The sequence below is a fragment of the Platalea leucorodia genome, assembly GCF_965183815.1.
Source record: "Platalea leucorodia genome assembly, chromosome: 7".
NCBI classification, from domain to species: domain Eukaryota; kingdom Metazoa; phylum Chordata; class Aves; order Pelecaniformes; family Threskiornithidae; genus Platalea; species Platalea leucorodia.
The window spans coordinates 9,044,886-9,060,419 of record NC_138829.1 but is presented as its reverse complement, the minus strand read 5'-3'; the positions used below and the strand labels follow the sequence as shown (position 1 = coordinate 9,060,419).

General features: G+C 47.5%; 1 protein-coding gene across 1 annotated transcript; it reads right to left on the bottom strand.

Annotated features, from left to right (window-relative positions):
- Positions 1-8,079: 8,079 nt before the first annotated feature.
- Positions 8,080-10,516, bottom strand: HSPA2 (heat shock protein family A (Hsp70) member 2). Its single transcript, XM_082316695.1, has one exon. It carries the CDS (start codon positions 10,378-10,380, stop codon positions 8,476-8,478), a length of 1,905 nt encoding a protein of 634 aa, XP_082172821.1. The 5' UTR covers positions 10,381-10,516; the 3' UTR covers positions 8,080-8,475.
- Positions 10,517-15,534: the final 5,018 nt, after the last annotated feature.

Below are 15,534 nucleotides of genomic sequence, written 5' to 3'. Positions count from 1 at the left end.
CCAAGTACATGTCCATGACTTGGCAGCCAAGTTACGTATTTAAGAGGATGAGAGAAGCAGGTTTGGGAACAACCTCAAATCTCACCCATGGGAGCCAGGCAGCACTATAGAAATAGGCTCCCCATCAGGGGAAAGTAAGAGGTATGGAACTGATGGCTCATCGACTCATTTTTATAGCGCAGGGCTGTCATCAGCCTCAGGAGACCATTGGCCCATCTTGGCTCCAGTAAAAGTCGTGCCAAAAGAACTGGGAAAAGTAAAGGACATGTTGCAGATAGTCAGGGCCACCTGTGTTAGCGTTCATGGTGCAGGAGGCAGGGGAGACAGGCCTTCGGCTGTACTAAAGTTAGGAGCAAATTGGCACAAAAAGCCCAGATGAAAGATGGGGAGAAACTAAGAGTCAGAACTACCTACAGGGAGAAGGACTGTGAATGTAAAGACTGGGACTGAAAGCTAAAGACAGAGCTGGCTAGGCAGGCAGGGAAGGCCTGGGAATCAGTACAGCAGACAGATAACTATGGGAAAATGAAGAAAATCTGGAAGGGATTTGTGGAGAGTGGGACAGAATTGGCTCTGGCCAAGCACAGGGGCCAGGAGAGACAACAGTGTTAGGGGGAACCCCGAGACTGACTGAGTTACCAGAGCAGGAGACTTGGGATGCTCAGATGCAGCACTGTACTACCCCTAACCAAGTGCTTGCTGGAGGAGATCAGTTCAGCCCAGGTATTTCATGAGCTAAGGGTGCAGAGGTGAGCACCAAACATCCCACCCGTGCTGATGGCCCAAATGGGTATCAGTCTGGAAAAAAAAAAAAATTAAAAGCCTGGCATTGTACAGCAAAGGAGATTAGTGTCTGTTGGATCCCTGCTTCAGCTGTTGCAGGAGTTGGAAGCTATGAGTGAGCCAGAAGATTACAAGAAGTGAAATTAAAGCGTAATGGTTGAAGCAGTTGAAGGCTACGTGGGAAACTGATTTCCATATGGGCTTCAGTCACAGAATGCCAGGCAAATCACTCCAACCCGCATTTAACCCTCATGACCATTATTTGCATGCTCTTTTCTCTCTGAGCAAACGGCCTGGCTTCATGGCAGTCTGAAATGCAGGACTGGGTACCCACAGCTGTGACCGAAGCCAACAGCAACCCTCCTTTGAACAGTCCAAGAAGTGTATAATACTAATCTGCCTGAAAAAGCAGTCCCTTGGCATTTCCAGTCAAAGACCCCATAATAATAGACAGATGGCGTTCGGCTTTTGGTGTTCTGTTTTATCACCTTCTCTCTGTGGGAATTATACGCATCTCAGGGGTAAAAACTAAATGTTTAATGTTGCGAAGCACTCAAGATGCGACGGTGATGAGATCCACAGGCAACATCCTAAGGGATAATTCTTCTCTAGAGCTGGAGCTGGACAGCACACAGTAAAGGTGTATATTGAACTGGGAAATATTACTTTCTTAGAGTGTACGCTGCCCATTGTGTGCGCTGACTGAGGCAGGTGCCCTACAGAAGAAAAAAAAATTTAAAAAACCTGTTACTGTGTAATCAAAAACTGGGTTATGATGCATAAGCACAAAGAAAGAAGAAATAGGCTTGCTCTGATGGTCATAATTCCGAACAAGTGACCTTGTGGCCTTAATAGGCTTCTTTTAATGTTGTTTCTTGTGGTGTTTGTGTGTCCATGTGCCTCCCAGTAGCTGAGAACACTCAACAGTACGCATATGTATCCATTCTTTAGGTATATCTAATGTTTAATTTGGGTATCACACCCAGAAAATAAACACATGCACAAACTCAACAAAAATATCACTGACTCACCACCCAGTTATCCACCTCTTTTCTGCCTCTTGTTTCTCCTTGTTGTGTCAAGTCTCTGTCTTCCATACCCACCGTATTCATTTCCTCCTCTCTTCCCAGGGGCAGCTAAATGTCAGCCCTGGTTTCTCTGGGAATATTAGACTCCGTGCGCGCACACTACTGTTTGTATTAGACACACAAGTACAGAATTCAATTTCACAGTAGCTAATACTTAGTCCATGACTATGCCATTTACCTGCCAAGTACTTCTGCCTGCTCATTAAGAACAGGATCATGCTATATGAATGGAATAAATAATGTCCTTAGGCATAATACTATGAGCACTGATGTAGTTTTTCACTTCAGATTTGTGCAAAATTGAAGCTCCTAATTCTTTGTTTTCAGCAATTTCCACTGTTTTCATAGGTTAACACTGCTGCGTTTCAGTCCCATCCCTCGGATGATCCAAAGCAAAGGGCAGTTAGATAGCTGCACTGCAACTTCTGGGGAGCTACCGTGTCCACCTCACGTCCTCATCTTCCTGGGACACCAGCACCAGCCTTGCCCCAGATTCAGAGCCCTGTGGCCTGGCTACCTGCCGCGGTCAGTGGCAACTGCATCCAGAGAGGCAAACTGGCTAGAAATGTTTAATAGGCAAAGGCATTTTTAGCTACTGAGTCCAGACCGAAGGTCTAAGGGAAATCGGGAGGCAATGATTGCCTAGCACTGCTTACAGGAGCGCAGGCTGCTTTTGGCAAGCCAGAAAAACCAGCTGCGCATTCTTTCACTGAAATCCTCATGCAGTTACTCCCTCTGCGTGGTTTTATCAGATGAGATTATTGAACATTAGCAGTTGTCAGCTATTTTCATGCAGCTAGGCATTTGCCTTGTGCTCCTAACAATCAACCTTTTGTTATTAACATGCCTCTAACAGAAAGGAAGAAGTATTTAAATGTACCTCATACTCAATAGGTATTTTCAAAAATATGATTTTGATTCTGTATCTGAGATGCTCAGAAGTCTATGGAGCTCAAAAAAAAAGTCATAGCCTAGCTTCTAGTTCTTCTGTAGGATATAATAACCATCTCCCTGCTATAGAATTAGGGGGAAAAAAACTGAAAATTTAATATAGATGTACCATAGACAAGATCTTCTCTGTTCAATTCTGTGAGCTTTGAAGGTAATTATTGCAGAGAACTTTATTTTTAGGTTTTAGTTTATTACGGAGATTTTTTAGCTTAGAAGTTTTAGTTTAGTTATCATCTTCCACCTGTAGCGCCTGGGATAGGACTAAGGACTTGCTAGCATCAGTTGTCTTTACCCAGGCTGCGTTAGTACATTTGCGAACATGTTGTGAATGAGGTCTGCAGCAGGAAAAAAAGGAGTCTGCCAAATGAGAAATAAACGTGGTTTTGAAAGAAATATGTTTATGTTTTTAGACACAGCCTGGCAAAAAGAAATGCTGCTTTCAGTGGTGACGTGTGATTGCTAGACTGTCAGTTCAGCTGTGCTACAGCTCTTAGAGGGATTGATAGTTAGAAAATATTTCATGATGCTTGTCAGTGAATAGCAAGGCAACCAAGACTCCTAAACCCATGGGTTTTCTATAGAGTCTTGCTGAAATACGTAGCATTAGCACTTCTGGAAGTGTTCTTGTCTCCTTAATTCAACTCAAAATAGATTTTTAACCGCAATCATTTGCAGCAGTGGCATTTTGAACTGCTCCAATAGATAGGGTAGAGGTGCTGCTAAGTGCTACCTAAGCATGAGCAAGAATGACCTCACGCTTCTTGGTGGAGGATGCAACAGTGATCCGTCAACTTGTGTACCAGCCAACACACAAATACCAATTCCTGAATGGTGGGAGAGAGTACCTTTGTCAATGGAAAAGGAACAAAAATGTCCTATACTGCTCTCAATTTTCCTTAAAAGAAAGACTACCAAAAAAGCGTGGGCTCTTAGAGGGAAATTCATCCCCTCTCTAAAATTCCTGGCTGGTGCTGTTATTGGGATGACAAGAGGAACCAGCTTGTCTGTGTCTCCACCCTACTGATGCAGGAGAGAGTAAAGGGAAATGGGTCATGCAAGGGTGGATCAGGGGTTTTTAATACTGCTGTTTCATATGTGGAAGTGAAATATGTTGTTGCATCTGGAAATGCTGGCCTGCCCAACTGTATAATCACCACGCTGCTGCAAGCAAAATCTACTCTAAAGGCAGGTCTACGCTATAGGCTTCTGCCTGCATAAATATGAGGATGAGAGTGGCGGAGAGATGTGATACCTGACCCACATAGGTGTGCTAAAGAAGCTTTACTAGCATAACTTGTTTCGCTGCAGGGCAGGGAGGGGTGATAACTTTCCTGTGATGAACAGCTATAGACATAATTTTGCTGCTGTAAGAGCATCCACATGCTTTGCTGGTTTAATATCACAGGACTCCCATGTGCCAAGGTACAGTGTCCCTGATGTAGGCAGAGATTAGACCACCGTGCACTTTCTAAAGGGACACAGTAAGGGAAACTCATGCCAGGCACAGGGCAAAGGAGGAGAAACATGAACACCTTTTAATAAGTAGAGCTTGAAATGCTGTTACATTGCAATGCACTGCCAAGACTGAAAAAAAGGAACTTTAAAATTAAGCATGCAGGCTGGGTGTAAGTGCATGCTTTTCAACATGATGCCTTGCATTTAACGTAAGTGCCAAGACTGGAAGTGTGAATTCCCTGAATGTTTTTCCCTTTTCTTCCTGTTCCTCCTATGTATCTGTGAGAGTGGCTCGCAACGGGGAAGACAAAGTTTATGGTGCAGTCCTGAGATGCCACATCTCCTTCAGAGTCGTCTCCCCTTGGCTGCGCCCCACAGTGCCCCAAACCATCAAGGAGTGAACCTTTCAAATAAATGACAGGCAGCTCCCAAGAGAAAGGCTGCCCAGCCTGCAGGGCTCTACGCAGTGTCTCCCGAGAGATGAAAGGCAGGCTGCCAGGATATATTCATTCCTCTCTTTAAGATGGTATCACAAGGGGATGAGCAGGGCTGCAGCCTGTCTGCTAAGTCCTCTGTGCAGAACTTCAAACAGACGCTCCGGAGGCGGCAGGGCACGGGGCTGACTCACCCGGCCGGCTGGGTGGACGCAGCCTGTCCAAGCACGTCTCAGCTTTCCAGCTCCTGAGTGGGTTGCCCTCAGACAGCTCTCTCGTCCTCAGCTCCCTCCGAGGGCTCTCACATGGCATGTTATTTTAGTAATGCTTTCAGCTTTGTCTTTTTTAGGCTCTCCCCTGCAAAGTGACGGTGGGGAATTGGAGGCGACCTGCACTGCACGCAGGAGTGGCTGCTTTGCATTGCTATGCACCTGGCTGTACCGTGAGGGAGGTGCTAAGGCACTTCAGGGTTTTAATTTGGGTGATTAAATTCTCCAGTATTAATGCTACGGGTGTTCCTCTATATAAAATATTATCATCCATATAAACTGGATCAGCAAATACAAGGAGCCATGAAAAGTTAATGCTGTAGTTACACAAGTGCTGCGAAGTTGTAACCACTTGATATCCTTCCTATGGGCTTGGTCTTTCACAGAGCCCTGTTTAAGAATAAGCAAAGCGCAGAAACCCAGGCCCATGATTTTGACAGGCGGAGGTGGCTTCCCCTGTGAGTCAGGACAGTACAAAGGAGGAGAGATGCTGAGCGTGGAAGCAATGAACCTGCAGATTTTAGACAAGATTATTTTCCTAGCTTTGCCAAATTCATTTGAAACGTGCACCTACTCCCCAGAACCACATGTACACACTAAATACACCTATTTGCAAAGGAGGAACAGCATTTTCCCCTCTGACATTTACTTAACTTCTTTAAGAAACTGGGGAAAAACATGTAGACCCACTGGAGTCAGTGGGAAGCTTCCACTAACTTAAACAGGATCAGAGTTTTGCTCTACAGTAAGTACAACACACTGAAAATCAACCTGAAGTTATTCTTTGTTTTATAAACTAAGCGAATGAATGCAAGGAATCTAGCTCCGAGCCCTTCAGGTTTTCTGCCTCTTGCATTTTGGGGGGTTGTTCACATATTTGAAAGGCTACTTTGTGCCTCGAGACTTCAAATCTTTTTCCAATCACATAAGTCAGCAGAAGCTTCTTGTCCTTTACGTGTCCCACACCATCTAGGTGTGTCCATAATAAAAAATAGGCCTTTCCTAGGAAAAAAGAAACACAGTTAACCTGTTCGTGTCCTCAGCCTCTGGGGTATTTTACCCTCTGGGTGGGTTCTTGACATCTGTGGTCTCTGTTACTCCCTGCCTGCCCCACTGCTGAAACGGGCACAGGGCAGCAGCGGCCGAGGTGAGGGAAAGGACAGAGGACAGCGCAGGCGTGTGACAAACTATCATCTGCTACATTAGCCCTGCAATACACTTCAGTAGACGTTTGAGGAAAACAACAAAAAATTGTGTTTAATAACTGGGAAGCGAGGCTGAGGAATGCACACCAAGGGCTGAAAAGTACAGGAAACTATGTGGCAAGGGCAATTACCAGTCAGTTCATAGAAAAAATAGTTAACCTGCATTTACAATGAACATGGGCGCTACCTGATCCTTATTGTTGTCCCATGGTAGTGGGCTTTCGGTTAGGAAGAGTGTATCTGACAAAGTATTACAGTTCGCAGCAACAACTCTCACTTACAGATAATCTACTGCTATTCATAAACATATCTACCTATTAGTTGCTAGAAAAAAAAATTAAAAAGTCACGGTATCTTCTCATTCTCAGGGGTCCTCTATACGTCACAGCCTGGAAATTAAGAGGCTGATTGCCAGGAAAATGCTGTGTACGTAAACACCAAAAGCACCCAGCCTGACTGCAGCCTTTCCAGATTTCACCGACGCGCTCAGCAGGTGCTGAAGCTGCTGTAATTGACTTCTCAGGTCTCGCTGATGGATGGCGCTGCCATTTACCTACCAACCATTCAATGAACTTGGAGGGGTCTTGAATCATTTGCAACAACAGCTGATCAAACAAGCTTTTTACAAGCCGCGCGTTCCCCTGTGGCAACTATAACCCCTGTCTGTAGCCAGCGAAGAGAAACCCGCAGTCAGTGCCCTGGCAAACCAGCCAAGAAAAGTAACGTCGCAAACCGGAGCTTCACATCTCCGCTGAATATTAAATACTAAACAAGTTTATTTTTGTCTGCCGTCTCATCACAAAATATTTTTTTATACATTTTTGTATATACATGACTTGCAAGCTGAAGGAATCGGGGTCCTAAAAGTTCCTTGCGGCCCGGCGCGGCAGCAGGGCAGCGCCTGCCTGGCTCCCCAGCACGCCCGGGCTCCCGCTCCCTCGCCAGCGACCAAACAAACACCGGGCGGGTGATTCCTTCAGCTGCGCGCCGCTCTGCGGTTTTTTCCCTTAAAGGACAAGGCAGTCCAAAATGTGCATGTCATCAGGCTCCTCCATTAGAGCTAATTAATTCGCAGCTCCTCCGACTCTAAACACCGCATTTTTTTTTTTGCTTTCTGAAACAAATGAAGAGCTCTGGGGACTGTTTGTAGTAAAGCCAGACAAGTTTAACTACCACAAATTTTGCTTATTCTATCAAGCTCAGCGTCCCGGCTCCTTACTCAGCACTCCCGGCTCTCGGGGTCCCCTAGGCGGCTGTACTTTTGATCATCTTAGGAGGGGAAAAAAACCCCCACATTCAGTAAAATATCAAAAGCTCAGCTTGCATACAAGCAACCCAAGAATAACTCAGCAATTTATACAGCTGGCCACAAACCAGTCTCTATTTTACCAAGCCCAGCCGCCTGCCAAGCAGGACTATTTTTGTTGTACTTATTTCCACACTGTTTTATTTCAGCGACGTGAACACAAGCCGCTCCGCGTTTCCACCGCCGGAGCGGCTAGGCTGTGCGCCACAGCCCAATCCACAAGTTACGGAGGAAGAGCAAGGTCTGCCCGAAAACAACACTCCCCCCCCACTCGGGGAAGCTTTTCCCCGGCTGCGACGGTGGTCACGCTCACACCGGCCCCAGGGTTTGGGGTCTGCGACCCCAGGGGAAGGGGGGCAGCCGGCTGCTCCCCGGGCCGGGCTCCACGCGGGTGAGCCCCGGCCCCGATACCGTATCAGGGCCGCAGCAGCTGCCTTGCCCGTTTTCGGCTCAAACCGCCCCGGCTCAGCGGGCTGCCAGCACCCACCCGGCGGTGGGGCAGAGCTCCGGCGCTGCGGACACCGCCAGGAAGGTCTTCCTCACCCCCCCACCCCACTACTGCCCCTTCACAGAGAGGAAGAAGATAGGTTTATGCTTTAAATATATGTTTTATTTATTACCAAAATTTCCAGAAGCCGAATTTGGCATTTTTTTTTTAATCTGTCAAGATTTTCATGCATAACTTGAAACTTGTCAACTGCAACAGTCGAGTGGTTACTTTAGAAGAGACACTTGAACAGAGACAAACATCCAGAGTACAAACAGCTGTATCTGAATTAACAAAACTTGTCTATTACTAACCTTATAAAGCAGGACGTGCCTTCCCTTTTATCAAAACCAAGCTGACAGATCTGCCTTTATACACACCCAACAGAATAAACTCTGTTATCGGCAAGGACGTTTTCCTTAAACGTTAGAAAAAAAAAAAATACAAAGCAAAGAATGGAGTGACTGTCCATAAACCAGTCTATACTTCAGTCCTCTTTAATCTACTTCTTCGATGGTCGGGCCACCGGAGCCGCCCGCCCCGGCCCCTCCAGCTCCCTGGTACAATTTTGTGACGATTGGGTTGCAGAGTTTCTCCAGCTCTTTCTGCTTGTGCTCGTACTCTTCCTTCTCGGCCATCTGGTTGCGATCGAGCCAAGAGACCACCTCCCGGCACTTGTCGAGCACTCTCTGCTTGTCCTGGTCACTGATCTTTCCCTTCAGTTTATCGTCCTCCACCGTCTGCTTCATGTTGTAAGTGTAGGACTCGAGGGAGTTCTTGGCTGCCACCCGATCTCGGTTAGCTTCATCCTCCGCTTTGTACTTCTCCGCTTCTTGCACCATACGGTCAATGTCATCCTTGCTAAGGCGACCCTTGTCATTGGTGATGGTGATCTTGTTCTCCTTACCCGTGCTCTTGTCCACGGCGCTGACGTTCAGGATACCATTGGCATCGATGTCAAAAGTGACCTCGATCTGGGGGACTCCACGGGGCGCCGGGGGGATGCCCGTTAGGTCAAATTTGCCCAGCAAGTTGTTGTCCTTCGTCATAGCCCTCTCGCCCTCGTATACCTGGACCAGGACGCTGCTCTGGTTGTCCGAGTAGGTGGTGAAGGTCTGAGTTTGTTTGGTGGGAATGGTGGTGTTGCGCTTGATGAGAGCGGTCATCACTCCACCAGCTGTCTCGATGCCCAGGGACAGAGGGGTGACATCCAACAGCAGCAGATCCTGCACGTTCTCAGACTTGTCTCCCATGAGGATAGCTGCTTGCACGGCAGCGCCGTAAGCAACAGCCTCATCGGGGTTGATGCTCTTGTTGAGCTCTTTGCCATTGAAGAAGTCCTGTAGCAGCTTTTGGATCTTGGGGATACGAGTAGAGCCACCCACCAGCACGATCTCCTGGATCTGGCCCTTGTCTAGCTTGGCATCACGCAGAGCCTTCTCCACTGGCTCCAGGGTGCCACGGAAGAGATCGGCATTCAGCTCCTCGAAGCGGGCACGAGTAATGGAGGTGTAGAAGTCAATGCCCTCGTAGAGGGAGTCGATCTCAATGCTAGCTTGCGTGGAAGAGCTGAGGGTGCGCTTCGCCCTCTCACAAGCCGTACGCAGTCGCCTCACTGCTCGCTTGTTGCCAGCAATGTCGCGCTTGTGCTTACGCTTGAATTCTTCCACGAAATGGTTCACCATGCGGTTGTCAAAGTCCTCGCCACCCAGATGGGTGTCACCAGCTGTGGACTTCACCTCAAAGATGCCATCCTCAATGGTAAGGATGGACACATCGAAAGTGCCCCCTCCCAAGTCAAAGATGAGCACGTTCTTCTCGCCAGCCCGCGTACCTTTCTTGTCCAAGCCATAGGCTATAGCAGCTGCCGTGGGCTCGTTGATAATACGCATCACGTTAAGGCCAGTGATGGTGCCGGCGTCTTTGGTGGCCTGGCGCTGGGAGTCGTTGAAGTAAGCAGGCACTGTGATGACAGCATTCTGCACCTTGCACCCCAGATAGGCCTCAGCGATCTCCTTCATCTTGGTAAGGACCATAGAGCTGATCTCCTCTGGGAAGAAGGTCTTCATCTCACCCTTGTACTCCACCTGCACCTTAGGCTTGCCACCCTCGTTCACCACACGGAAGGGCCAGTGCTTCATGTCAGACTGCACCGTGGGGTCATCGTACTTGCGGCCAATGAGACGCTTGGCATCGAAGATGGTGTTGGTAGGGTTCATAGCCACCTGGTTCTTGGCAGCGTCACCGATGAGGCGCTCTGTGTCGGTGAAGGCCACATAGCTGGGCGTGGTGCGGTTGCCCTGGTCGTTGGCGATGATCTCCACTTTGCCATGCTGAAAGACACCCACGCAGGAGTACGTGGTGCCCAAGTCGATGCCGATTGCCGGCCCTTTGCCAGACATGATGACAGGTCTCCTCTGATCGGCCCCTCACTCACTCGCGCTCGCCTCTCCCGCCGCCCGCTCTCGCTGCCGTCCGCGGCGCGATGTGCCCCGACGGCGCCGCTGCCGCCCGCTTTATAGCCGGCTCCCCGCCTTCTGGAACCTGCCAGAACCCTGCTGGCCAATCTAGACGCCCGCCCGCCGCCACTGGCCAATCGCCTCCGCCCGTCGCCGAAGAGCACCCGCCCCCTGCCTCCCGGCCAATCGGAACCGTGGCGCCCGCCCCTCAGCCCAGCCCTCCCCGCCGCACGGCGGACGGACCGTACCTCTTCCTGGTTTTTCTCGATCCCTCTCGGCTCGCGGCGTGCGCCACCGCCCTGGGCCAATCACCGCCCGCGCTTCCCGCTCGCCCCGCCCCCCCGCCCCGAAACGCGACTAGAAAGTTCCAGTGGCCGTTAGAGGCGATGGTCAGGGATTGACGTCAGCGCTACCCAATGGGGATGGGGCAGGCGGGTGAGGGGCGGGGCGCGGGCCGGGCTGGGCCGGGTGGTCGCTATGCGCCCCGCCTCGGCTCCCCCCCCGCCCCCCCCCCCCCCGCCCCGGCACGGAGCCGGCGAGCGGAGGCCTTCAGGGGCGCGGGGGGTGAGGAGGGAGCGGGGCCGCGCTCGCAGTGTTTGTAATTCCTGAGCGCTCAGTCCACCGCTGCGTGTCATCTCCCAGCCAGCCGCCGGCTGGTGGGGAATTTACCCTTATTTGGTCGCAAGGCGGCAGAACCTCAACCCTCCTCCACACACGCACACCCCCCCCGCCCGCTCCTCCCAGCCTCCCGCCGTCCCGCCAGGGCGAAGCGGCCGCCCAGCCGCCCCCTCCCGCCGCGGCCAGCGGCGGCGGGGGCTGAGGTGCCGCCCGCCTGAGGAAAGTTCTCGGCGGCGCGAGCGGCTTCGCGCCCTCCCTCTATGGCCGCGGGAGAGTCCCGCGGCGAGCAAAGGCTGAGGCGGTTTTTAGCCTTATTTTGGCCGAACTCGGCAGGCGGACAGCCCTCCCTGCGCGCAGCCCCTCTCGGCGGCACCGAGGGCGGTCTCCCCCCCGGCCCGGCCGCCCTGAGCCGCGGGAGCCCGTTGCCGCTGCTGCCGGGGCGGTAGGTGGCCTGCCCCGGCTTCAGGCGGCGGGGGATGGCCCTTGGCTTTCCCCGCTGGAAGGAGCAGGTAGGGGTTGCGGAGCCCTGTTGCTGCCTGTTTCTGCGTGGTGGCCATTCTTGAAACGCCTCCAAATTTTTGCCTGTTGTGCTCATGTAAAATGTCGTCACGCCTACATTTAGCAAAAGCTATGAAGCTATTAACTCGGAGCTAGGAAAGTGCTTTGATGCAAATACATTAAACAAGAAAATCTGCTGTGGTTCCTCCAAATTATTGCTCCTTACTTTGAGACAAACACTTCAAAATATTCCAGCTCTAATAAGGAGAGCAGAATACCACGCTGAGATCCTTTTTCCTTGGAGGCTTAGTCGGTAGCTGCTCTAAAAGTGTGGCTAGAAGTCTGCTACCCATAGACTTTACATGTTACGTGAGAGAAGGATTAAATGTACTGTATGCTTAAATCATCTTTCATTACCTTGGTCCCCAGCCTTCAGCATTATGCTGTAGCAGCCCTCATAGAAAATAAGTTACAGCTTTTCCCAGCATGATTTGTGTTCATGCAGTTATTACAGGTACTCTAACTCTGGTTCAAAAACATCCTTGTTTCAATTAGTGTATTATTCAAAGCCTTTTTACAAGACATGAGGATTCCACCTCTTTCGTGTAGTATGTGTGTATGTAGTTTTGAGATGGAAGAGCTTCAATTTCTGATGGTAAATATTGTACATGCTTAAATAACTATTATATTCTTCCACAGATCCTGGTCTTTTTTCACACGGGTTCTTTTGGAGGAATCCGAAAGAAGTCAATATGGAAAAATGGAAACTGTCAGCTCTCCCTACCTCCAACAGGAGCTGCTCTCTCCCTGCCTCCAACAGGAGCTGCTCTGTATATACCGTACGCATATTTCTTTGATGGGAAGGGTGTCAGGTTCTCTTGTAGTTAGACCAGTGACTGATTCATCTCTGAACTATCTCTTCCTGTAATTCACTGCTGCTTCATTCAGTTGATCGTATCATATGGAGCAGGGAGAAACGCCAGAGCAATACAAAGAGAGCTGGTTTATAAATTCCGTTTCAGCTGAAAAGTTGATGTTATTTATTATTTGTGTCCTTGTGAGGATTGTCCCTTAGGAGCACTAGTACGGCACGAGAACCCTGTTTCGATAGCGGCAGTACAAACTCGGACCCTGTTATTTCAGAATAAAAAGAGGATCCTGCCTCAAAAATGTATGTACAGAAACAAGAGATGGAGAGAACAAATGGACCAAGAAAGAACACAACAATATTGATTAGCACAATAAGCAGTCTTTGCAGCAAAATTAATTTGATATGTCATTTAAGTGTAGCTGTAATCAAACAGGGTTTATCAGATTTAGAAGTGACATTTCATTAATTTAGCCCAAAGCTTTTAGCTATATGTTTTATCAGCCCAGGCACAAAATATGTACAACAGCTCCAGACAAAACTTGTTTGGGGTTTCCTTGGCCCAGTAACTAGTATGGCCCGGATATGGTTGTGCTGATACCCAGATGTGCTGATAACCTGCTAAAGAGGTGTTGGCATTGACTGGATTATTGCTCACCCTGATCGTACTCCCTCGGTCCTATTTATTTCATCATTTGAATTGTTGTTTTGCTATAGTAACTTGGGGGAAAAAACCTTGGAGGAATGTATGAGCATACCATTTTAATGCTAATGGGGTAAATGACACACTCGTGGCCAGTCTCAGGAAAAATCAAAAGGTCTGTAGACTCAGGCTACCAAATATTTCATTTAGCCTGTTGCAGAAGTATTTCTTTTCCAGCTGAGCACGCAGGTGCTGTTTTCTTCTTGTTCAACAATATGTCTAGGTCTGAGCTGCTTTTTAAGCTTTTGTTCCTAATCAGAAGTTCACGTGATGTTCTTGCTATCATCACCTCTCATTTCTTACCGATGTCCTTAGAGAAAGTCCAGTCTAACGAGAGTGAGCAACCTCTAAAACCTCATTAGGCTTACTCTCTCTTCTCAGCAGAGCTATTACAAGCCTGCTTTTTGTCAGCAGTTCTCTAAGACTTGCAGCACAATTTGTGAACCAACTCATCTATGCAGTCATCCTCTCATATGGCAAGAGCCACATGATTTTCTTTTATGTTGCTTCCTATGCAGTCATGTTATAGGTAAGCCAAACAGACTGGTTCAGAAATTAAAGAGTGAGCTTTATGGCGAGGACTTCAGCCCAAGTTTGATTTTTCCTTTAACAAAACATTCGCTGTTATTCCCCCATCCCGAATCTGTAAGCCATATTTTCATAGTAACTTCCAGAACAGCAAGTCGGCGCCTCTGGAAGTAGCAGGCCTCTTTCTGATCCATTTATTCGTGTTTCAGATCGATAACGCACCCATGTCTCCTGTTTGGCAGCGTTATGTAATACGCTGTAGGCTATTCTCCATTACACCGCCCAGCCAGAAGTGAAGATGACATTTAGATTTCTTCGGTGAAGCAAGAGCTCAGTATCTGGAGCAGAACTGAGCATTCAACCCTTATCTTTATCTCGATAAAAGGAAGACTTTTCCCCATATATTTCATAAGGCAATGCAGAATAAAAATAGGAGTGACCACAAGTTACAGTTCAGTCAGACATCAGCCATTTGGATCATTAAAATGATAAAGTTGAAATGCAGCGGTCTGTTCAGGTTTGACGGTCAGAAGAGCTTAGACCTTAAATTCTGGTATCCATTTCCCTCATACCCATTTCCCTAGTGTCCATTTCCCTAGTAAAACTATCCAGAAAATTGCATAAATCAGATTGTATTGGTGAGGATAAATGAATTATTTTATAATACAGCAAGCCGTTCAGAAAAGTCTAAGCAACAGCTGTTCTAAGAACGAATGATACTTTGTCATAATACATTTTCATCACTGGAATTCTTCATCTTGTTTATATTTGTGAATATATGTCTAGTAACTGGAATTCAGACAAGAACTACCAGTGTCTGAAATGACAACAGATGCTTCTGAGAAGGTGCTGTTGTGTTAAAAATCATAGTGTAGGTGGGGGGAACTATGTAACTCTTTGGTGTTATTTTGTTTTCATATACCTCCACTTTTCGCACACAGATGCTCCTTGTTAATTTGAAAGGCAGCCACAATACATGATCATTCTTAAATAAGTGTTCCTTGTTTTTGTGAATAACAAAATAAAGCTCTGCAAATCAGTATAACTTGTTTTCAGCAAATTATGCAAATGCATGATCAGTAATATGGAAATATTGAGAACAGCAGAATACAGGGCACAGTAATTTGGTATTGCCAAACCAGGAGTTCAAAAATCATGAGTCAGATCTCCTAAAATTACAAAACTCGTTTAAAATTATGAGCTTAAAAAACACAGGTGGCTTTATTCACCTTCTGGCTTTTTAATCTTTAGCATAGGTTCAGATTACACTTTTAGGATTTTCCATGTAATTTGGAGAGCTAATTTTTTTAAATAAATAAAATAGCTGATTACACCATCTCACAACTGAAAACAGGCTGCCTCAGATTGATTAGACTCAATAAAATCATGGAAGTTGTCAACACTGATTAAACTAATGCTTAATGTTTCAAGGAATAATTATTTTATAATTAAGTGGGTTTAAAGCGCATTTATTTACATAGACTTCTGACAGTTTGCTGAGGCATGATTAAAAGCTGAGGTTAGTATCACTAGTGCTAACTAGATAAACTGGTGCGCTGTGCATTTTAGGCAGTCGATTCTTTACTTTCCTAATAACTGCAGCTCCTTTTCTTGCAGCCAGTGCCAGCTCTACTGACAGTAATAAAAAAGGGACTTTAAAGCAGATAGTTTCCAAGTAATCGTAGAATCAGATCAGAAAAGGACCTCAATAAGTCATTCAGCCTCATTTAGTGTCCAAAATCTCCTTTCTTGCAATTTACAGCAATTATTTCTATTCCTATCGATTGGGGATATGAGAAAACGTTACTCCATTTTTCTTTGCAACCAGCTTTTATATATATGAAGATCATCATGTTTCCCCTCTTCCATCTCTTCTGTAAGA